The sequence below is a fragment of the Delphinus delphis genome, chromosome 4 (genome assembly GCF_949987515.2).
Source record: "Delphinus delphis chromosome 4, mDelDel1.2, whole genome shotgun sequence".
NCBI classification, from domain to species: Eukaryota; Metazoa; Chordata; class Mammalia; order Artiodactyla; family Delphinidae; genus Delphinus; species Delphinus delphis.
Window position 1 is genome coordinate 58,399,294 of NC_082686.1, and position 19,913 is coordinate 58,419,206.

The following is a 19,913-nucleotide window of genomic DNA, read 5'->3' on the forward strand; positions in this document are numbered from 1 at the left end:
CCCATTAGCCTTCAAAGTCTGATTTTCTAGGAATTCCTTCTCCCATTGCCGGACCCCCAGGTTGGGAAGTTCAGTGGGTGGACTTCTGTGGTGAAAATGTTCTCCAGTTTGTGAGTCACCCACCCAGCAGTATGGGATTTGATTTTGCTGTGATTGTGCCCCTCCTACCATCTCATTGGAGCTTCTCTTTTGTCTTTGGATGTAAGGTATCTTTTTTGGTGAGTTCTAGTGTCTTCCTGTCGATGATTGTTCAGCAGTAAGTTGTGATTCCAGTGCTCTCGCAAGAGGAAGTGAGCGCATGTCCTTCTACTCTGCTGTCTTGAACCCTAGATCTCATCTGGTTTCTAAAGTTGACTTTAAAAAAGTATTCCTTTGTATTCTAGTGACCTTTCCATAATTTCCAAAATCAATACTTTTTAGTGAAGCAGATTCATTCCTTTATCAAACATTGAGTTAATTCAGCACCTACAGTGAGCCAGAACTTTTCCAGCTCTATATATTCAGATCTCTCTGTGACAGTGCTGTTTACCAACTTGGGCCAATCTGACCCTCTAAGATTTGTCTGGTAAGGGATATGTTGTAGAATGAGTTCTGGATTAGTTTACTCAAGTACTCCTTAGCCCGACCACATGCTTTTACTAAATTAAGTACTCTTTATATTACACACTGAAAAAGGGGAAAGAGGTCTATTTTTTTTTTTAAGTTACAATCTGTGTGACCTGAGAGAAAGGTCACAATTTATTTATTTATTTAATATAATTTTATTTATTTATTTATTTTTGGTCACATTGTGTCTTTGTTGCTGCATGTGGGCTTGCTCTAGTTGTGGCCAGTGGAGACTACTCTTCATTATGGTGTGTGGGCTTCTCATTGCGGTGTGTGGGCTTCTCATTGCAGTGGCATCTCTTGTTGCAGAGCACGGGCTCTAGAGCTCAGGCTCAGTAGTTATGGCACACAGGCTTAGTTGCTTCGAAGCATGTGGGGTCTTCCCAGACCAGGGCTCGAACCCGTGTCCCCTGCATTGGCAGGCAGATTCTTAGCCACTGCACCACCAGGGAAGCCCAAGAGATCTTTTTAATGTGTCCATTGAACCAGAAAGAGAAGATGTGGTAGCCATCCACCACCTTATTGTCCCGTTACTGGTCTAATGTAAGACAATCTTGTCTGAACATTCATCCCTTGGTATTGATATGGCTGATCATGGATGATGTACTAACAGCTCCTCCTGGACCATGACTCAGTCATTCTACACCATCCTTCCCTCTCCTCACCAGGGAGGGAAAAGGAGTCAGAAGAGCATGGTGGGGTTTCAGGATAACATCCAGATAATATGGTTAGAATGCCACCTGCAGCTGCCCCAGACTATGACCAGGCTTTAGAATGTTTGCAATACTGTCCATTAAAAGCAAGTTTACTCTGTTGGGAGTGACTACCCTCCAAGAGTCCCTCCCACTCCTACAGAAATTGAGGGTGTTATGGGCTTGTGTCATTTGTTCCAAAGACAAGCTGAAGTTTAAACTCCCACTATCTTAGAATGTGACCTTATTTGGAAATAGAGTCATTGCGGATATAATTGGTTAATATGAGGTCAAGGAGCTTGGAGATAGAATATTCAGATGACAAGCTAAATAACTGACAAGACAACATGAGAGATGCTGCAAAGTAATGTTTGATGGATTATTATAACTTTATTTAAGTCTCAAGTACTGATATGTACAATTAAGACTTTGAGTTGGGGGAAGAAGAGAGTGCTGTGGTCTGGGGTTGAAAAGCTGGCAGGAAAGTAGGCTGTTGAAAGTGGTTAGGATTTGAATAAGGTAATGTGGACTGGGGGCAGAAGAGTCAAAGGAGAGGGCTGCTAATATCAGCCTCCTCTATGATTCTGTGGCATTTTGTTGACACCTCTTTGATAGCACTTATTACATAATGTTGTAATCATTGGTTTGCCTGTCTGCCTCCTCTATTGAGAGCTTTTTAAGGGCAGAGATATAGTTTATTCAGTTAAAAAATATTTGGCCTCTGTCTCATAGTAGGCATGCAATACGTATTGAGTAAACAGAAGGGTAGGTGAACAAATGGATGAATATACATTGAAACTGCATGATTTGACAGAGCAGGTTTAACAGATGTGATGGGAGGACACAGAAAGGTAGCTTGGTACCACACTGAGGAAGACCTTGAATGTCAGACTAGGGAGCTAAACAAAAGGAGACTGGGCTCCATTGTCAAGGACGGAGGTGACACTGGAGAGTTATTTTAGGAAGATGTATTTAGTAGTGATGTGTACATGGGAAGGATGAGCCTAGATGAGGAAAACCTGTTAAGGGGATATTACAACAGTCCAGATCTAGGGGCTCTCTAAGACACTCCACGTCATTTCATTTTTAAAAACAATCCATGTGATATGATGTAAAGATTAAGATCAAGCTCCCTGTGAGTCAGCAGGAAAAGAGAGGCTAGGATCACTGTTGTGTCCCTTTATTACAGGACCCTAAGGGTGATAGTGTTAAGTGGCAGGCTGGCTTCCCAGGCTGCTGTGCAACCTTGTGTTTCCTCAGGATTCACTCCCCTCTGCAGAGAGCTTGGTGGTGAGTGGTGATCAGGTGACAACTTTGCACATGGCTATCTGTCATAACAGAGAGAAGTGGATCCTAAATAGCAGAAAAGAACTTTATCTGTTGCGGGAGAGCCGGTGTCTCCTCTGGTTAGGCAAGGATGGAAGTGTCACTCCCCCGCCACCGCCCCTTGCTAAGTGCCTTCTGTGCCAGAGGCTCAGAACCTTGCTCATGTTAGATGGATGACTTGGCCCTACCCCCAGGCCTTCAGATGTGCTGGGCTCATCTTTGGGCAGAAGGTTGAAGCATTTTAAATACTTTCATGCGATGAATTGATGTATTGGCTAGGTTATGTGCTCTCAGCGATCACTGCTGAATCCAATGGCGAGATATTTCTCCTCTGACCCAGCTCACTGCACACTATTTGCTCACCAGCCAGTGGGCAGACACCTACCTCCCTTCCCTCAGCACAGGGACCTTTGTTCCTGGGGAAGGAACAGAAACCTCTTCACTGTCTTTCAAGATCTTTGTGATGGGAAGCACTAGCTTACATCTGGCCATTGTGATTGTCTTTGGCCATGTGTTCTGGGAATTGAAGGGATTTTTGCACCAGAACATCCATGCCAGCAAAAGGAGGTGAATACAAGCTCATTCACCAAGACTTTCCTGTACCCCAGCTGCCTTGGCTATTGCCTCTCAAAACCAGTGGCTTATCTAGAGTTGACTCCTGGAGTTGATAATTTTCTCTCTAACATTTTATCAAGAAAAATTTGAAACATATACTTGAAAAACTTCTGTAGTGTAAATGCATATATCCACACCTAGATTCTACATTAACATTTGCTATACTTACTTTATCATATATCTATCCATCTGGAGGGGATCATTTTTAAACAATCCTTGAGTTGATACAATGAACACATTTTCAGTAATAATCATGGAATAAAGTGAGAAAACAATAACAAAACACAGTAAAAAGTTTTATTCGACTTTGTATGCATAATTTTGCTAGAAAAAGTAGTTAACAAAATATTACAGAAAAAATATTATATATAAAATATTATACCTTGCAGTTCACAGTCTGTATACTTGTTTTACATTTTAAATATTAATTAATTTTGAATGGTCACATGGAGTAACAGATATGAAATAATTGCGATTCTGTTTCTTCATCTTTACAATCATTGTACTATTATTGCCTATGTTGAATATTCTGTTTAAGTGCAGGAATATGCAGTACCACAGGAGACAAGGATTCTACTCCAAGTAAACTTAAATGATTCCAAACTGTTAGAAACTTACTCTCAAAATGAGCATGTGTCATAGAGTCCTCTTGTGCTTGAGACCAACTGTACAAATGGGAGTCTTTCAAATTAACTTCTATATAATATTTCTCATTTATTAAACAATGAGTTATAAAACTGTGCTCATTTTGAAGCTTATGTATATATTATTAAAACTCAGTTGTAATGGAAGCAATTGTTTAGAACTTATACCAAAGATTTTTTTCAGAGAAAAGTATTTTATCACTGAAATTATTTAGAATTGCTGGCAAATGGAGATTTAAAAAAAAAAATTAGCCTGTAGTTGGTTTTATGATTGTTTTAAAATTCTGTATATATAGTTCAGCCTCCTACGATTTGCTGCCCCTTTCCCATTCTTGGTGTCAAAGAGAAACAGAGGCACACTAGTGAAAAGCTGTAAGGACAGATTTTGTTCAGTACTAGTGTAATAGGGGAAAGAGTCTTCAGAATAGAATTTAGCTCAATTCCAAATACAGTAAAGACAGCTGGTCATTTATGGCAAATGAGCAGAGTGAGGGGGTCAGTGGATGGGAGATGACTAAGAGGAAACACCAAGGGTAGATAGATTCTTGCTAAAGGCAGGACAAGGATTTATACATCAAGAATGGAGGATGAAGAACTTGATCAGATATCAAAGTAGGGGGGATTCTCACTAAGCTGATAGCAAGATTCTTATTACAACTGGGTAGGCAGTTGCTGTCAGGACCCAAGAATGAGGCCTGGTCACAAAGAGGGCTCAGAGGAGCCTGTTTAAAGTTTGACTCTCAAGAAGAAAGTCTTCTCAGTGCCACTGCCCAGGACATATATTTTACTTATATTGGTGAAATGAGTAATTTTAGAAATAAGGGAAATAATACAAAAAGGATGGGCAATTAAAGAAATCTTTAAATTTCCCAATCTTATCATTATAAAGGCTAAAGCATTATTAGTCATTTCATCACTGTTATTGATAAATAACAAAGCCAGGAAGCAGATTTGTACAACATGACATATTTGTTTGTGAGGCTTTAACTAGTAATTTTCCACCACTTTCAGTAGGCACTTCCTCACTTGCTTCTTTATGACCATCCCCTGAATGATGCAGAGTTTGTGTCCAAATCAGCAGAGCAGTGCTTCCCCTTTAAAGGGCAATTGATCAGCTTTCCATTGATTCTTAGTGTCTAGAGGGAAGCCTGTCTGTGTCACAGGGACAAGGGGTGCAATGTGTCAGCTTGTTCCACCTGTGTGCTGAGGAAAAACCTGACGGTGCATCTCACGATTACTCTCCGCTTCCTACCCTTGAATCTAATTCAGATCGACATGGGGACGAATGGGAGAGATGGGAAAAGAAGATTTTCATCAGGAAAGGCCTGGGTTTACTGAGAACTGCAAGAGAAGGGGGGAAAAAAGGGGGGAAAACCCCCAACCTCTTGGATAGGGATTTTCAGAGAGTATAGCTGGAAAGCTAAGAGCAGAATTGGACAGTGAGGCTTCTGGAGTTGGCTTGAGATGCCAGCAAGAGAAATGGGTGTGTGTGGGGGAATTTCTTTTCTTTTTTTCTTATTGAGGTAAAATTGGAATGCAACATTATATAATTTCAGGTGTACAACATTATAAACTGATATTTATATACACTACAATGTGATCATCACCCTAAGTCTAATCACCATCTATCACCATACAATTCACCCCCTTCACCCATTTTACCCTCCCCTGGGCAGCATGGGGATTTCTAAGAAGCAATGCTGAGGGTTATACATTAGATCTCATAATATACTTTAGTAGGTGCAGACAAAAATATAAATGACTTGTAAATATTTGGGGGTTGTTGGACTGTATCCTCGTGAGGCAACCTTGCCTTGAGGCTGGGCTCTGAGAGGCCTGACTCATATTAGGGTAACATTAAAAAGCCTTTAGTTTGGGTTTGCAAGGCTCTCTGCTAGGTCCCTTTAACATTCACTATATAGTAATGAGGCAGCTTCAGTTTCTGAACTGGAGCCGGTGGAGGTAAATTGATTCCTTTCCTCGGAAAGCTAGCTTGAATGTGGCAACCAATTCTTCTCAAGCGGGAATGTAAGGGGCTGAAAACTGGCTTGGAGGTACCTCTGGATGTTCACCTGCAGAACAACTAAAAATGGACAAAGAAAACAGTGATGTTTCATCCAAACCTGCTGATGTGAATGTAAGTACATCGAGAGAAGCCTTCTCTGTTACTCGAATGCCATTTATTGCTGACCCTTTTAGTAAAATGAGACTGAGTTACTTTACAAAAATAAAGGAAACAATAATAAAATACTTAGCTTTCCTTTGGAACTTAATGGATTTTACAAATTTGAGCTTGTTTTAAAGTGCTGTACTTGGCAATTGATTTGCAGCTGTTTTTCTAAAACTCCAGGGAAATGGTACTGATCTCTACACAAATTCCACTTTAAAATTTAATCAGGGCTAACTGAGACTGCCTATAATGTGTTCCCACACTTAAAGACCAAACCTTGACCTTGTCAGTTCTACATGGGCTAGCATTTCTGTGTGTTTTCCTTTTTTACTTCTTGGGGGGAATATTTGAAAGTAGCTTGACTCTATAGTCAAGTCATCCAACAATAGAATAGTTTTCTCTTTAGAAACACCATCCTCAGTCCTGCAGGACATCACATTAGATGAGATCTGGTCTAGTTCAGTTTCAGCAGGAGGCATATAAGCTACATTTCACTCCAGGGGTTGACAGGAGTGTTTGGCAAAAAGAATGAGGGAGCCATGAATAATTTAGAATGTTCTTGGCCACATATTATCCCATTAATTGGTAGGATTAAAGACTGGAAGACATGTACTTTGTAGGGAACAGTGAGAGAGAGAGAATGAGAGCATTCTTAGAGGAGAGCTCGAAAGATTATTTCTTTGGAACTGGTGCTCCATATTCTTGCCTTTAAAAGAATGTGTGTTTAAAAGTTATTTTGTCACTGAAGTTTAGTTACCCTGACATGTATAAATCTCTCCTTCAAAGAAGTTAAACTCTCACTTACATTATTAAAGAATTGACAGCATCAAATGACAGAGGATAGAGGAAAAAAAGAGGAGAGGAAAGAGTTAAATAATGTATTTTTTCCTGTTGCACAGAACACCTTGCACTAAACCCGGTAATTTTCTAATCTAACATGAGTCCCCTATTTCATTCTTTATTTTTTAATCATTCTTTCATTTGTATTGAAAACCTGAGTCACTGACCAGTTCAGTGGCTGGCTTCGAAGTGTATGCTTGTGAGGCAATGGTAAAACAATCAGTTTGATCCTTGTCCTGCATCCCTACACAAACGAGAGCATCATCCTCACATTTTTCTTCCTACTGAAGCTGAATCCGGCCTCTGTACCCCAACACTGAATTAATTTTTGGAGACAGAGTTTTGGGTGAAGTAGAAAAGAATAGCTTTATTGCTTTACCAGGCAAAGGGAGCCACAGTGGGCTAAGGCCCTCAAAACTGTGTGTTTCAACCTGGAGGGGGTAGTGAGGAGTTTTATAGTAATGGTTCAAAGAGGGCATGATCAGCTCATGGACAATCTTCTGACTGGTTGGTGGTGAGGTAACTTCTGGTTCCAACCCATCTGGGGTCTATGTGTTTGTGGGCAGCATACTGTTACTTTCTCCTACCTGGTGGGGGTTTCAGTATCTGAAAAACAGCTCACAGATACTGTTATATATATCCCTTGATGGGGAACCAGGACCCTGCCCCAAGGCTGCACTATTGTTTCTTTTGACTTTTCTTCCCTTGTCTCTGCATCCCCTCCCTTCCCTAATTAGCAACTGTTTGAACCAGCTTGTTGGAACTCAGGGGAGGTCATGGAGGCTGAATGAAGCCTATTTCCTGTAATCAAGAAATGGGGGACACAGAAAGGCTTTTGTGCCCAGGAGTCCCACAGGGTCCTGCTCGGTATCATTACCATCAGGTCACGAAACCATAATTAAGAAATCAATTAGTTTCTCTGAGAAACTCACTTCTATTCTTACTTTCAATCTGCCTCAGCCCAGAAGACACTGTGGGAGAAAAGCTATATCGTACAAACACACACATCCCCAGAGTGGTGGACAGATGAATCAACCCCCATAGAATCCTGTCTGACCTTCAGGTCCTCTAGTCTACGCTCCATAAAATTCAGGCCTATCCTCTACAGTGTCAGTTTAGCAGAGTTGGAGAGTTGAGGGGACCAGTTGAGGACCTGGGAACCATATCACTAGAGTTCATATACCTCCTGTTTTTTTCTGATTGGTCTTAACTGTGTGATTCAATGCAAGTCAATGCTTATGTAAATAATTTGGCTTATTTAGGCCTTTTAGCACCAAGATTCTCCTGACTAGGTGGTTGCATTTAAGCTCTAGACTACTTCTAACTGTTAACACCTCTTTCATTCTTTTGAAGATATCCAATATCTCAGTTCAGGTGGTCAGTGCCCAAGGGAAGCTGCCAGGGAGACGACCACCAAGAAAACCCGTCAACAAACCCAAACCCAAACCCAAGAAGCAACTCAAGAAGAAAGCTCCCTTTTGGAACGTCCAAATCAAAATCATTCTCTTCACAGTATTTTTGTTCATCTTAGCGGTCGTAGCCTGGACACTGCTGTGGCTCTATATCAGTGAGTTGAAATCTGTGTACCTTTGGGGTTAAGTCTTGCCTTGTGAGTTCTGCATCAGCAATGCAGGCCCGATCTGACCTTGGGGGTTTCTGATAGAATTTTCTTATTTCTCAGACTGACAGTCATTTTCAAAACTGTTGAGGTTTTAAGGAAGAAGCCAGAATTGTCTTTCCCATTTCTTCTTTTACCACCACTGCTTTCTTCCCAGAGGAGTAGAGATGGGGGAATAGGATGAGAAGAGCTGAGGAGAATGCTCAGGAGCTTCTGACTGGTTCAGAAATGTAATGCATTTTTAGCTTTAAAAAATGAATGGAACGCTAAGCTGTTTTATTTCCTCATCCACCCACTGCCTGTTTCTAGGCAACCTTAGATTTCTAGCTCCCTGAGCTTCATTTTACTCATGCGTCTTTCTCTCCTCTGTTTTTTTTTTTTTTTTTTTTTTTTGCGGTACGCGGGCCTCTCACTGTTGTGACCTCTCCCGTTGTGGAGCACAGGCTCCGGACGCACAGGCTCAGCGGCCATGGCTCACGGGCCCAGCCGCTCCGCGACATGCAGGATCTTCCCAGACCGGGGCACGAGCCCGTGTCCCCTGCATCGGCAGGCGGACTCTCAACCACTGCACCACCAGGAAAGCCCTTCTCCTCTGTTTTTATGTTTTTATTTATCCAATTGATTGTTTTTGTCAGTCTTATTGATCCTTTTGGATAGGAGTCATAACTAAGTTCTTCCTTAGAGAGTACTTACCCAAGCAGCTCAGTAAGTACAGCATTTATTGATTTATGTTGGACTTCCCACCCTACGCATATTAATATACTTGATACAAGATATGTGTACTCTCAAAGATATTAAAATTTGGTTGGAAAGCTAGATTTATAGGCAAAGAATGAATGAATATTGTCTTGAACAGTTCAGTTCATTTACATATAGAAATTGACCACCTATAATTTGTGTGGCACAATATAAGATATCAGGCACACTAAGATACATCTCCTACCTTCAAAAAGCTCACAGGTGCATTTTTCTACTTTCAAAAAATCTCATAGTTCAGTACTAGAGAGGGAGTGTGAGTTGACTTTTTTTTTTTTTTCTCAAGCAATTACTTTGCAATCACAGAAGGGAGACATCCAACAACCTGCCCAGGGATAGAGTCTAGATAAGTCTTCATGAACTGGTTCTTGAAAATTCATTTGACACATCTTGGGAGTGCCCACTATGAGCTGAGCTCTGTGATAAGCATGGAACAGAGTGGTAGACAGGAAAGAATCTGTCTTTACAGACTAGTGGGGGCTGTCAAGTCAATGAGCAATTAAGAAAAACACAAAAGACACACAACCCCAATCCAGAGCAAACCAGTTTATTTCCCTTCAGCTCTCTGCCAGCCCTAAACTGATATATTTGCATTGCCCTTGCATTTTTGTACAAGGTTTCGGGACATCATTGTGAAGAGTTAATTTGTTGGTTGTGTGAAAATCAGTTAAGGGCATTTCAGCAAAACAGACCAGTACAAGCAAAGGAAAACTGGTATAAGTAAGTGAGAATTGTTCAACAAAAAACAGGGGTTAGTTTTGATAGATGAAATTTGGGCATGGAGGGTGGCCTTGAGAAATGTTAAAAAACAAAAATTCAACCAAGTAAATCTGATGATCTAATTGGCTTTATTCAATGGCAGCATCCCTTCTAGTAAATAAAAGGGCTTTCTGAGGGGGTGTACAAAATGGAAGGTTTTTATAGGCAGAAGGAGGGTGGGGCAAGGAAGCTATTAGCAAAAGAAAAGAAAGGATTGTTTCAGGCCAGGCCATCAAATTTTGGGGGAAGGGAACAGCAGGGGTCTTTATCATGTAGATTATCACACTAGTGTTGATCAGGAAATTTCTGTTTAAAGGTCACATTCCTTGAGAGAATGTGAAACTGTAATTAAGTCTTGGTTTGCAGTCTTGGGAGCAAAGGACTCCATTTGGGACTTGTGATTTTTTTTTTTTTTTTTTAACAGAAATGAGATGGACAGCTCATCAGGAAAACCATTTGTTACTGAAAATAAGTTTGTGTGCTCAACACACAGTGAGACCAAATGAAACAAAATGGAGCTTGGGTCAGAGAAAGGTTTATTGCAGGGCCAAGCAAGGAGAAAGGGTAACTCGTGCTCAGAAAAACTGAACTCCCTGATGGTTTTGGAGGAGAAGTTTTTATAGGCAAAATTTGGGGTGAGAACTGCAGGGTGTGTGACTTTCCTCAGATTGGTTGGTGGTGAGGTAACAGGGTGGTATTCCAGGAACCTTGTGCTCATCCTGAAGTTATGATCCTCCACCTGTGTGTGGTCTTAGTTCTTGCAGAAGAACTCAAAGATATTGTTATGTATATTCCTTGAGGAGGAATCAGAATCCTGGACTATAGTTTCTTAATTGTTCCTTTGTTTCTGCATTCCCTCACTTCCCTGATTAGCAGCTGTCTGAATCTGCTCTTTGTATTCAGGAAGGTCTAAGAGGCAGAAGACTTTTTTCTTTTTTTTGCAAATAAGAAAAAGGGAGACACAGAAAGGCTTTTGTGCCCAGGATGGCCCCACAGGGTCTTCCTCAGTTTCACATGGAGGGCTTGTATGTTAGGCTGAGCTCAAGAGTTAGACAAATGTAATCTGGTTGAAGGCTAAATTGATCTCTCTTGCATTGCTTATCCCTTGATTACTTACTGATAGAAGAAGGACGTGTGAGCTTCTAGGTAGAAGTCATAGCTTTCATTCAAATTTTAAAGAATCTGCAACAGAAAAAAAAAAATCTAAGGACTTTCTTGGTAAAATCAAAGACAAAAACAACTATTGCTTTATACAAGAGGCCTAGTGAGGCAAGGTGATTTGTCCAAGGTTACATTGATCTTGGGTGGCCTCGGCCTGCAGTGGCTTGAAGTAGAGTTTTGGTTCCCATCCAGGGATTGAGCCAGGAGAGCACCGAATCCTAGCCACTAGACTAGTGGTCAGTGACAAGGCCCTGGCCCTATGGCTTTGCAGAAAAAAGAACTCCCACAAAGGCAGGAAGTAGTGAAACAAGTAAAGTGTTTATTAGGGGAAAAAGAAGTACAGTGTGTGTGGATAGACACATGCGCAGGCTCAGAGAGAGAGTCGCGAAGTGGCAGTTTGAATCACTTTTATGGGGCATTTCTTCCATGTCTCCTTTGGCCAATCATTTTGATTTGCCTAGTTCAGAGTCCATATTTGGTATATCTTAGGATCTTTCCATGTGTGCATGTGCATCTCTTAGCCAAGAAGGATTCAACCAAAGAGGCGTATGGGTAGATTTGGGCAATTGGAGGTCTACGCATGTGTAGGCGGAGAGGTCTCCTGACTTTGAGAATAAAATATGTGGTCTCTTATCTTCTATCTGGGCAGGGCCCAGTGTCCTCTCTCAATTGTCCTGTTATTCCCATCTGGAGTATGGTCCACAGGGAATGAACTCAAACTGTTTGCCTTGAGGGCCCATCTATCTCCTGCCTCAACATAACTTTTGTTGAACCTAAGTTCATGTGCCTGATGTACAGTGAGGCCAAACAAATTGAAATGTTGGGGTTTGGAGCAGAGAAAGGTTTATTTTAAGGGCCAAACAAGGAGAATGGACAGTTCATGCTCAAAAGACCCCAACTCCCTGATGGTCTTCAAGGAAGAGTTTTTAAAGGCAAATTTTGTTGGGGAGGGCTATGGGGTGTGTGACTTTCTTCTGATGGTTGGTGGTGAGGTAACAGGATGGTATTTCAGGAATCTCAACCATCAACCTTCTGGTTCCAACCAGTCTGGGGTCTACGTGATTGTGCTCAGCCTGAAGTCACCATCCTCCACTTGGATGGGTCCTTAGTTCCTATAGAAGAACTCAAAGTTATGTATCAGATTATTAGGTTTATCCTTTAAGGAGGAACTAGGACTCTGCACTATGTTTCTTGACTGCTTTTCCTTTGTTTCTGCATTCCCTCACTTCTAATTAGTAACTGTTTGAATCTGCCTTTTGGAACTCAGGGAAGCTCTGGGAGGCTGAAGCCTTTTTCCTACAAACAAGAAATGGGGAAAATGGAAAGGCTTTTGTACCCAGGAGGGCCTTGAATGGTCCTGCTCTGTTTCAATCCCCCCTTTTCTTTGCTACTCCTTAATCTTGAGGTGAACAAGTACAGGACAAGAAAGGGAGTAAAGTTTTGGTTAGAGAGCTTAGACATAACCTTGGCAGAGAAACCAGTTTTAGGGGGCTCAGTTTCATAACTTCAAAGAACAAATCTAGGACAGGAGCTCAGGCCTCTGGCCCCTTCCCCACTCTCCACAGCCTCACTACACTACAGGGCTAATGTGAGCCTGGATGGGTCACACAGGGAGGCTGTTCCCTGTCCTTCACAGAAGCTGCACCTTCTTTTTAATTCAGCCATCACTTATTTAGCATTTCCACGCACTGGGCATTGTGCTAAGAGAGATTATTCCCTCCCTCTCTTCCTCTCTCTCTTCCTTCCCAGGAACATTTACTGAGCTTGAAAGCTAAGTCAGGCACTCGCTACCCTGTGCTAGGGGTTGAAGGACAAGAATTTACTGTTCATCTAGAAAGACAGACACGCAGAAAGAAGCTATGATACCGTGAGGCATGTGTCACAGGAAAGAAAGGTACCACAGCCATGAGAGCCTGGGAGTGATGCCTCATACCCGTAAGACCTTGTAACAAAAAGGAATGGCTGAAAGGAGAGTCCCTCATCTCCCTAGGCTATTCTCAGGTGCCTGAAGGCATTTCAGACACAGCAATGTCTTTGTCTGTCTTCACAGCAGTTTCTGGCCCACCTGATGCCCAGTCCCATGGTCTTCCCTGGGCAGAGTTTTTGAGCAGGAGTTGATCTCAGGTGGCCTCAGCCTGCATCAGCTTGAAGCAGGATTTCAGTTCCCTGGCCAGAGTTTGAAGTCAGGTCACAGCAGTGAGAGCACTGAACCTTAGCCACTAGACCATGAAGGCCAGTGGCCAGTGATAAGACCCTGGCCCATGGCTTTGTAGAAATGAATTTCCACATAGAGATGGAAAGTAGTGAAACAAGTGAAGTGTTTATTAGGAGAAAAAAGAGTAAGTGTAGATAGACACATGGGTGGACTCAGAGAGAGAGAGATGCACCCTCGTGGTAGTTTGAATCACTTATATGGGGCATTTCTTCTGGGTTTCCTTTGGCCTATCATCTTGCTTTGCCTGGCTCTTCCCACCAGGGAAGTCCAGAAGAGATGTTATTAACTACATTTAGAGCTTCACAGTCTGTAAAATATGAAGCTGTCTAGGACTTCCCTAGTGGCACAGTGGTTAAGGATCTGCCTGCCAATGCCTGCCAATGCAGGGGACACAGGTTCAAGCCCTGGTCCGGGAAGATCCCACATGCTGCGGAGCAACTAAGCCCGTGCACCACAACTACTGAGCCTGCACTCTAGACCCCACGAGCCACAACTACTGAAGCCTGGACACCTAGAGCCTGTGCTCCACAACAAGAGAAGCCACCGCAATGAGAAACACGTGCACCGCAACGAAGAGTATCTCCCGCTCACAGCAACTGGAGAAAGCCTTCACGCAGCAACAAAGACCCAGTGCAGCCACAAATAAATAAATTAAATAAATTATTTTAAAAAACTGCTTAAAGAAGCTGTCTAAAATAAAATCATTTCAGGACCCCGATAGTGACATATATCAGACAATGCCTCACTGTCACACAGATGGAAAGACTCCTAACCACCTTCTCTCCTCTCTTACAGGTAAGACAGAAAGCAGAGATGCTTTTTACTTTGCTGGGATGTTTCGCATCACCAACATTGAGTTTCTTCCTGAATACCGACAGAAGGAGTCCAGGGAATTTCTATCAGTGGCCCGGACCGTGCAACAAGTGGTGAGGTGATGGGGGGATCTTGAAAGGCTGGGGAAGTTGAGGTCAGGGGGTAAGGGATGAGGGGTTGGGGTTACAGTGTCACAGGTGAGCAGGGTGGATGAAGGAAGAACTCAGGGAAACATGGGATTTAGCTCATCTTGGTTGTAAGATAAAATTGTTTATTTGATAGAATTACTTTTTTTTTTTTCTCCTGAAATTAAAAAGAAATGGCTCTCTGAGCTTCAGTTTTTCTTATCTCTAAAATAAAAGAATTGGATCAGGTGATATTCAAGATGCCTTCCAGTACAGAAATTACATGCATACTGATTAATTCTGTGATCCATACAGATTTATTTCAACCTTGATGCACTGGCATCTCTTCACTTAAAAAAAAAAAAAAAAAAAAAAACCTTTCCTATTGTAGAACTGATAAGTATTTATTGTAAAAATTTATAAAATTTACAAAAGTACTTTCAAGATATAATCTCCTTTAACATCGTCTCCAGAGATAGAGCCCCTTTTGATTCTGGACCACGTAGACACAGGACATAGGGCAATATTGGAGTATTAGTAGATATTCAGTTTTATAATCTGACTTTTTCCTCTTAACATAAGATTGCGTGTCTCTATGCAAGTTCATATTCTTTAAAAAGCATAAGTTTTGATAGCTTCAAGTTGGCAAGTCCCTTTTTATTGGATATTTAAGTTGTTTCCAATTTTTGCTATTAACAGATAACACTATAACAAAACTGCCATGTAAATTGTTTGTATCTCTGATTACTTCCTTAGCTGATTTCCTAAAAGTATAATTGGTCACACAGAAGAATATTTATCATGACTCTTGGTACCTATTACCAATAGAAAGTTTCTGCCAGTTTGCATCTGCACAGTAATGGAGAGGGTGGCCTAGCAGTGGCGACTCTCCTGCAGTGACAGGCGCTCTGCAGTGTAAAATGAAGAAGGGCTGAGAGAGAGAGAGCGAGCAAAGATGGTAGCAGGCATAGTGGCTTTTATTGATTGAAGGCCTCCTATATACTGGGTAAAGTGTAAAATCCTTTACCATTTCAATATATCAATTATCCCTCAAATTAGCCCAAGGAGATGGACATTCTTTTAAAATCTCTTTACCATTTTTTCCAATCCCAGGCAGTATTCTTCCTTCAACACCCAAAGCCATTCCTCTCTGCTGCTGAAGTTATCCTTCAAAAATAACATTTCTCCTTTGGCTTAAGGATACAATACTGATTCTTAAGAATAGCCAGATAAAATACTGATTCTTAAGAATAGCAGGCAAGCACTTTTCTAAATCTGTCCCCTGATTGTCCCAGTCTCATTCCTTACCACTTTCTCCCAACAGAAACCTTGTGATCTAAGGCAGTCATTACTTGTGTTATGAATAATTATTGCATTTACATGTCTGGCAGCCCTGGTTTCTGCTGCTATTCACTCAGGACCTAAAGCCATCTGTCCAATTTCTATGGAGTGAAATTCCACCCGTCATTCATGACCCATCAAAAAGCCTCCTTCTCTGTGAAATCCTCCCCGGCCTCCTGCAGAGTCAATGCTGGCTTTGTGTAGACCCCATTTGTATAGTTAGTATTGCACTCAATGCATTTTATTATAGTTATTTAACATCCCACCCAAAGAGGTAGGCATTTTGATCACCACTTTACAGATTAAAAAAGAGAGAGACAGAAAGAGAAAAACAAATACCGTACGCTAACACATATATATGGAATCTAAGGAAAAAAGAAAAAAAATGTCATGAATAACCTAGGGGTAAGACAGGAATAAAGACACAGACCTACTAGAGAATGGACTTGAGGATATGGGGAGGGGGAAGGGTAAGCTGTGACAAAGTGAGAGAATGGCATGGACATATATACACTACCAAACGTAAAATAGATAGCTAGTGGGAAGCAGCCGCATAGCACAGGGAAATCAGCTCGGTGCTTTGTGACCACGCAGAGGGGTGGGATAAAGAGGGTGGGAGGGAGGGAGATGCATGAGGGAAGAGATATGGGAACATATGTATATGTATAACTGATTCACTTTGTTATAAAGCAGAAACTAACACACCATTGTAAAGCAATTATACTCCAATAAAGATGTTAAAGAAAAAAGAGAGAGAGAGAGAGAGAAAAAGAAAAAAAAGAAACTCAGCAGGCCTTGGTAATGTGTTCTGTGTTGCACAGTGAATTTAAATTCCATGGCCCATTTTTTTCCACAATGCTATATTATTTCTAAGGTTTTTCGTTTTTTGTTTTTTTTTCCTGGGCAATTAGGTGATTTTGCTATTATGTAAAAAGGGGACTACAGGAGGAGAAGATTTGGCAGGAGAAATTGGTTTTAGAAATGCTAAGTAAGGGCAAACAGTCAATTGACTGAAATAGCTCTCTTTTGAGATCCATTTATGGTGTTTTAAAAGATCTGGGTGTGTCCCTGGAAACGAGAGTTCTGCAGTGGGATATGGAAGTTGGACTGTGGGCACCACGCGCCCTCTAGCGGCTAATATACATTTTCCGTGGCGTGCATTGGTAGAAAAGAGGTTGGGCAGAATACCTTGTAAATACGCTTAAAGGAGTTTCGCTTATTCATTGTGGAGAAAATTAACTTTTGGAGTAGGCAGAATGCAGCAGTTAAGCTTGGTTAGGGTGTCTAAAGACAGCAATAAATGAATAAAGGTAGCTGATTAATCTTCACAGAGAGCAGAATGACAGTAAGTAACCCTGATACAGGAAGTAAGAATTTATTTGAATTCAAGGAATAATGTCTGGGTTTGGCCTTAGAGGCCTTTAGTTTGAGCCTTGCTTTTCACCTTGCTAACTGTCAGAGCTTGGACCTACGGCACACTGGGTATCATGAGAGGAAACCAATTTGAAAGACTTCAGATATCTTGGTTCTTCTTTTGCAGGTAAACCTGGTTTATACAACATCTGCCTTCTCCAAATTTTACCAGCAGTCGGTAGTTGCAGATGTCAGGTAATGAATGTCCCTTGCTTTGGGACTTCTATGTTCACTGCTGTAATACCTCAAAAGGCTGTGGAAGGGCTGAAAGAGAGCCATTCTCAAGTAACCACTTGGGGGCAGTTGTGGGTTAATACCCTTCTAGCACAATAGCAACCCAACTCTTTTTTTACCCCTTTTATTTATTTATTTTAAAGACTTTATGTATGTATGTATGTATGCCTTTATTTTTGGCTGCGTTGGGTCTTCGTTGCTGCGCGCGGGCTTTCTCTAGTTGTGGTGAGCACAGGCTACTCTTCATTGTGGTGCACAGGCTTCTCATTGCAGAGGCTTCTCTTGTTGCGGAGCACCGGCTCTAGGTGCGTGGGCTTCAGTAGTTGTGGCACAAGAGACTCAGAAGATGTGGCTCGGGGGCTCTAGAGCTCCGGCTCATTAGTTGTGGAGCATCGGCTTAGTTGCTCCGTGGCATGTGGGATCTTCCTGGACCAGGACTCGAACCCGTGTGCCCTGCATTGGCAGGCGGATTCCTAACCACTGCGCCACCAGGGAAACCTGCAGCTGAACTCTTTGTCATGCTATCATGCTGAGTTTTTTTCTTCATTTGCCAAAGCCTGCCCTCTTTCCAGAACTGGGATCCTAGACCTTTGTATTAATGCCACTGGGCAAAATGACCATAAACACGTCCACTATATTGGGTGAGGGCAAACAGAAAACACAGACCAGTCAGTGTCTCTCAAAATATGTTCAGTAAAAAACTGGTCACTAGGGATCTTCTGAGCAAAGGAGGATCTCATGGTCAAATAATTTTTAGGAAACTGTGTGTGCCTTGTACTGTATCCCATCTCCCCCCACCCCTGATATATCTGCAGAGATTCACAATCCGTTTGGGCAGATTAAAGGCACTGAGAAGTCTTGGAGTAAAGCAATTTGTTTCCTCTCCTTCACCTTCCATTTCCCAAATTATGTGCTATAGAACACTATCTTATGTTTTTTTCATAAAATATGACAATATTTGTGCAGGTAGGAGCTCCTACTCCAGGGTCAGATTGAAAACCAAATTAGGCTTGATTCCTGACTTGCTACTCAGTAGCTGTGTGATTTTGAGTTGTAGATGACCTTAATTTCCTCATCTGTAAAACTGGAAACGTAACAGGACCTTCCTCAGAAGATTAAATGGGATAAAGCAGCTTTAGCACTGTGTCTGGACATGGTGAGGTATCAAACATTCTAACTGTTGTTATTTGTAATAGCAGTGAATACTGATTGACATCCATAGAAATAGTATATTCTCCATGGAGATGCAAAATATACTAACAGTTCTAGATTTGAACACAACACAAGAATACACATACCATGATGCTTTCCTTTCCAAATTCCCATGATAGGAGTCAATGGCTTCCTAAAGAAGGAAGTTAGTTGAAAGATGAACTTGAAAGATGTTGAAAGATGTGTCAGTTGAAAGATGTGTCCATTGGCCTCACCTTGAATTTATCACTTGGGTCACTGGCTCCTTATGAAAGTCTACTTCCTAAGAGGTATCCCTGGACTTCTTTCTCTTTTCACTACAGCAGTAACAACAAAGGTGGCCTCCTTGTTCACTTTTGGCTTGTGTTTGTCATGCCACATGCCAAGGGCCATATCTTCTGTGAGGACTGTGTGGCTGCCATCTTGAAGGACTCCATCCAGACAAGCATCATAAACCGGACCTCCGTGGGGAGCCTGCAGGGTCTGGCTGTGGACATGGACTCTGTGGTACTAAATGGTGATTGTTGGGTAATTCTCCTTCAAGCACTCCTTCCTGCAGCACTCTTGATACTGTCGTTGTCGTAGTCAATGTTGCCGTGAAGTACAGTCTTCCCTCTATATCCATGGACTTCGCATTCGTGGATTCAGCCAACCATGGATAGAAAACATTTGGAAAAAAAATTCTAGAAAGTTCCAAAAAGCAAAACTTGAATTTTCCACAGGCTGGCAACTATTTACACAGCATTTACACTGTATTAGGTATTAGAAGTAATCTAGAGATGATTTAAAGTATACAGGAGGATGTGCATAGGTTTTATGCAAATACTATGCCATTTTACATAAGGGATTTGAGCATTCATGAATTTTGGTATCCTTGGGTGTCTTGGATCCAATCCCCTGTGGATACTGAGGAATGACTGTATTCTTCTCCACAATCCCAGTGGAACAGGATTAGCTGAAGACATTGGAGCTACATTGATAAAAGAAGTTGCTAAATGTTATATACAGTGATTAGACAATAGAATTGGGGTCAGAATACACATGAAAATGAATTTCTTAAAGCGTACCCTTTTCTATATTTAATTTGGCTTCATGCATCTTCAAACTAAGGCTCCAAGGGATAAGGTCCTGGAGAAGGAAAATTTTGCTGAGGTTTACCTTCCTTGTTTCTTCCCTTGTTCAGACAGAACTGCGCCTGTGTTCTATAGTGTGCCCCAATGCTCCAAAATGGCCTGCCCAAAACACAGTCAGAATGCAAATTCCATCATTTATCTTGACAGTAAAGTGGTTTAATTATTGTCTAACCCCAAATTTATGCAGTTTTCTATTTTGATTTAAATTATATATATATGTTAGGCATATAGTAGGTTGATAAGTGTTTGTAATAAGTAATG

At 41.6% G+C, this 19,913-nt stretch overlaps 1 protein-coding gene across 2 annotated transcripts in view; it reads left to right on the forward strand.

Annotated features, from left to right (window-relative positions):
• Positions 1–5,972: 5,972 nt before the first annotated feature.
• The window catches only part of TMPRSS7 (transmembrane serine protease 7), a 49,372-nt gene continuing 35,431 nt past the window's right edge, over positions 5,973–19,913 (forward strand). The window contains exons 1-5 of one of the 2 annotated variants that reach the window (XM_060009882.1): positions 5,973–6,020; positions 8,247–8,460; positions 14,198–14,328; positions 17,222–17,289; positions 18,843–19,036. In XM_060009882.1, the coding sequence (XP_059865865.1) occupies positions 5,973–6,020; positions 8,247–8,460; positions 14,198–14,328; positions 17,222–17,289; positions 18,843–19,036 (655 nt within the window). Of the gene's footprint in view, positions 6,021–8,246; positions 8,461–14,197; positions 14,329–17,221; positions 17,290–18,842; positions 19,037–19,913 lie in introns of those variants that run through there. The other variant, XM_060009883.1, reaches the window with a different exon arrangement.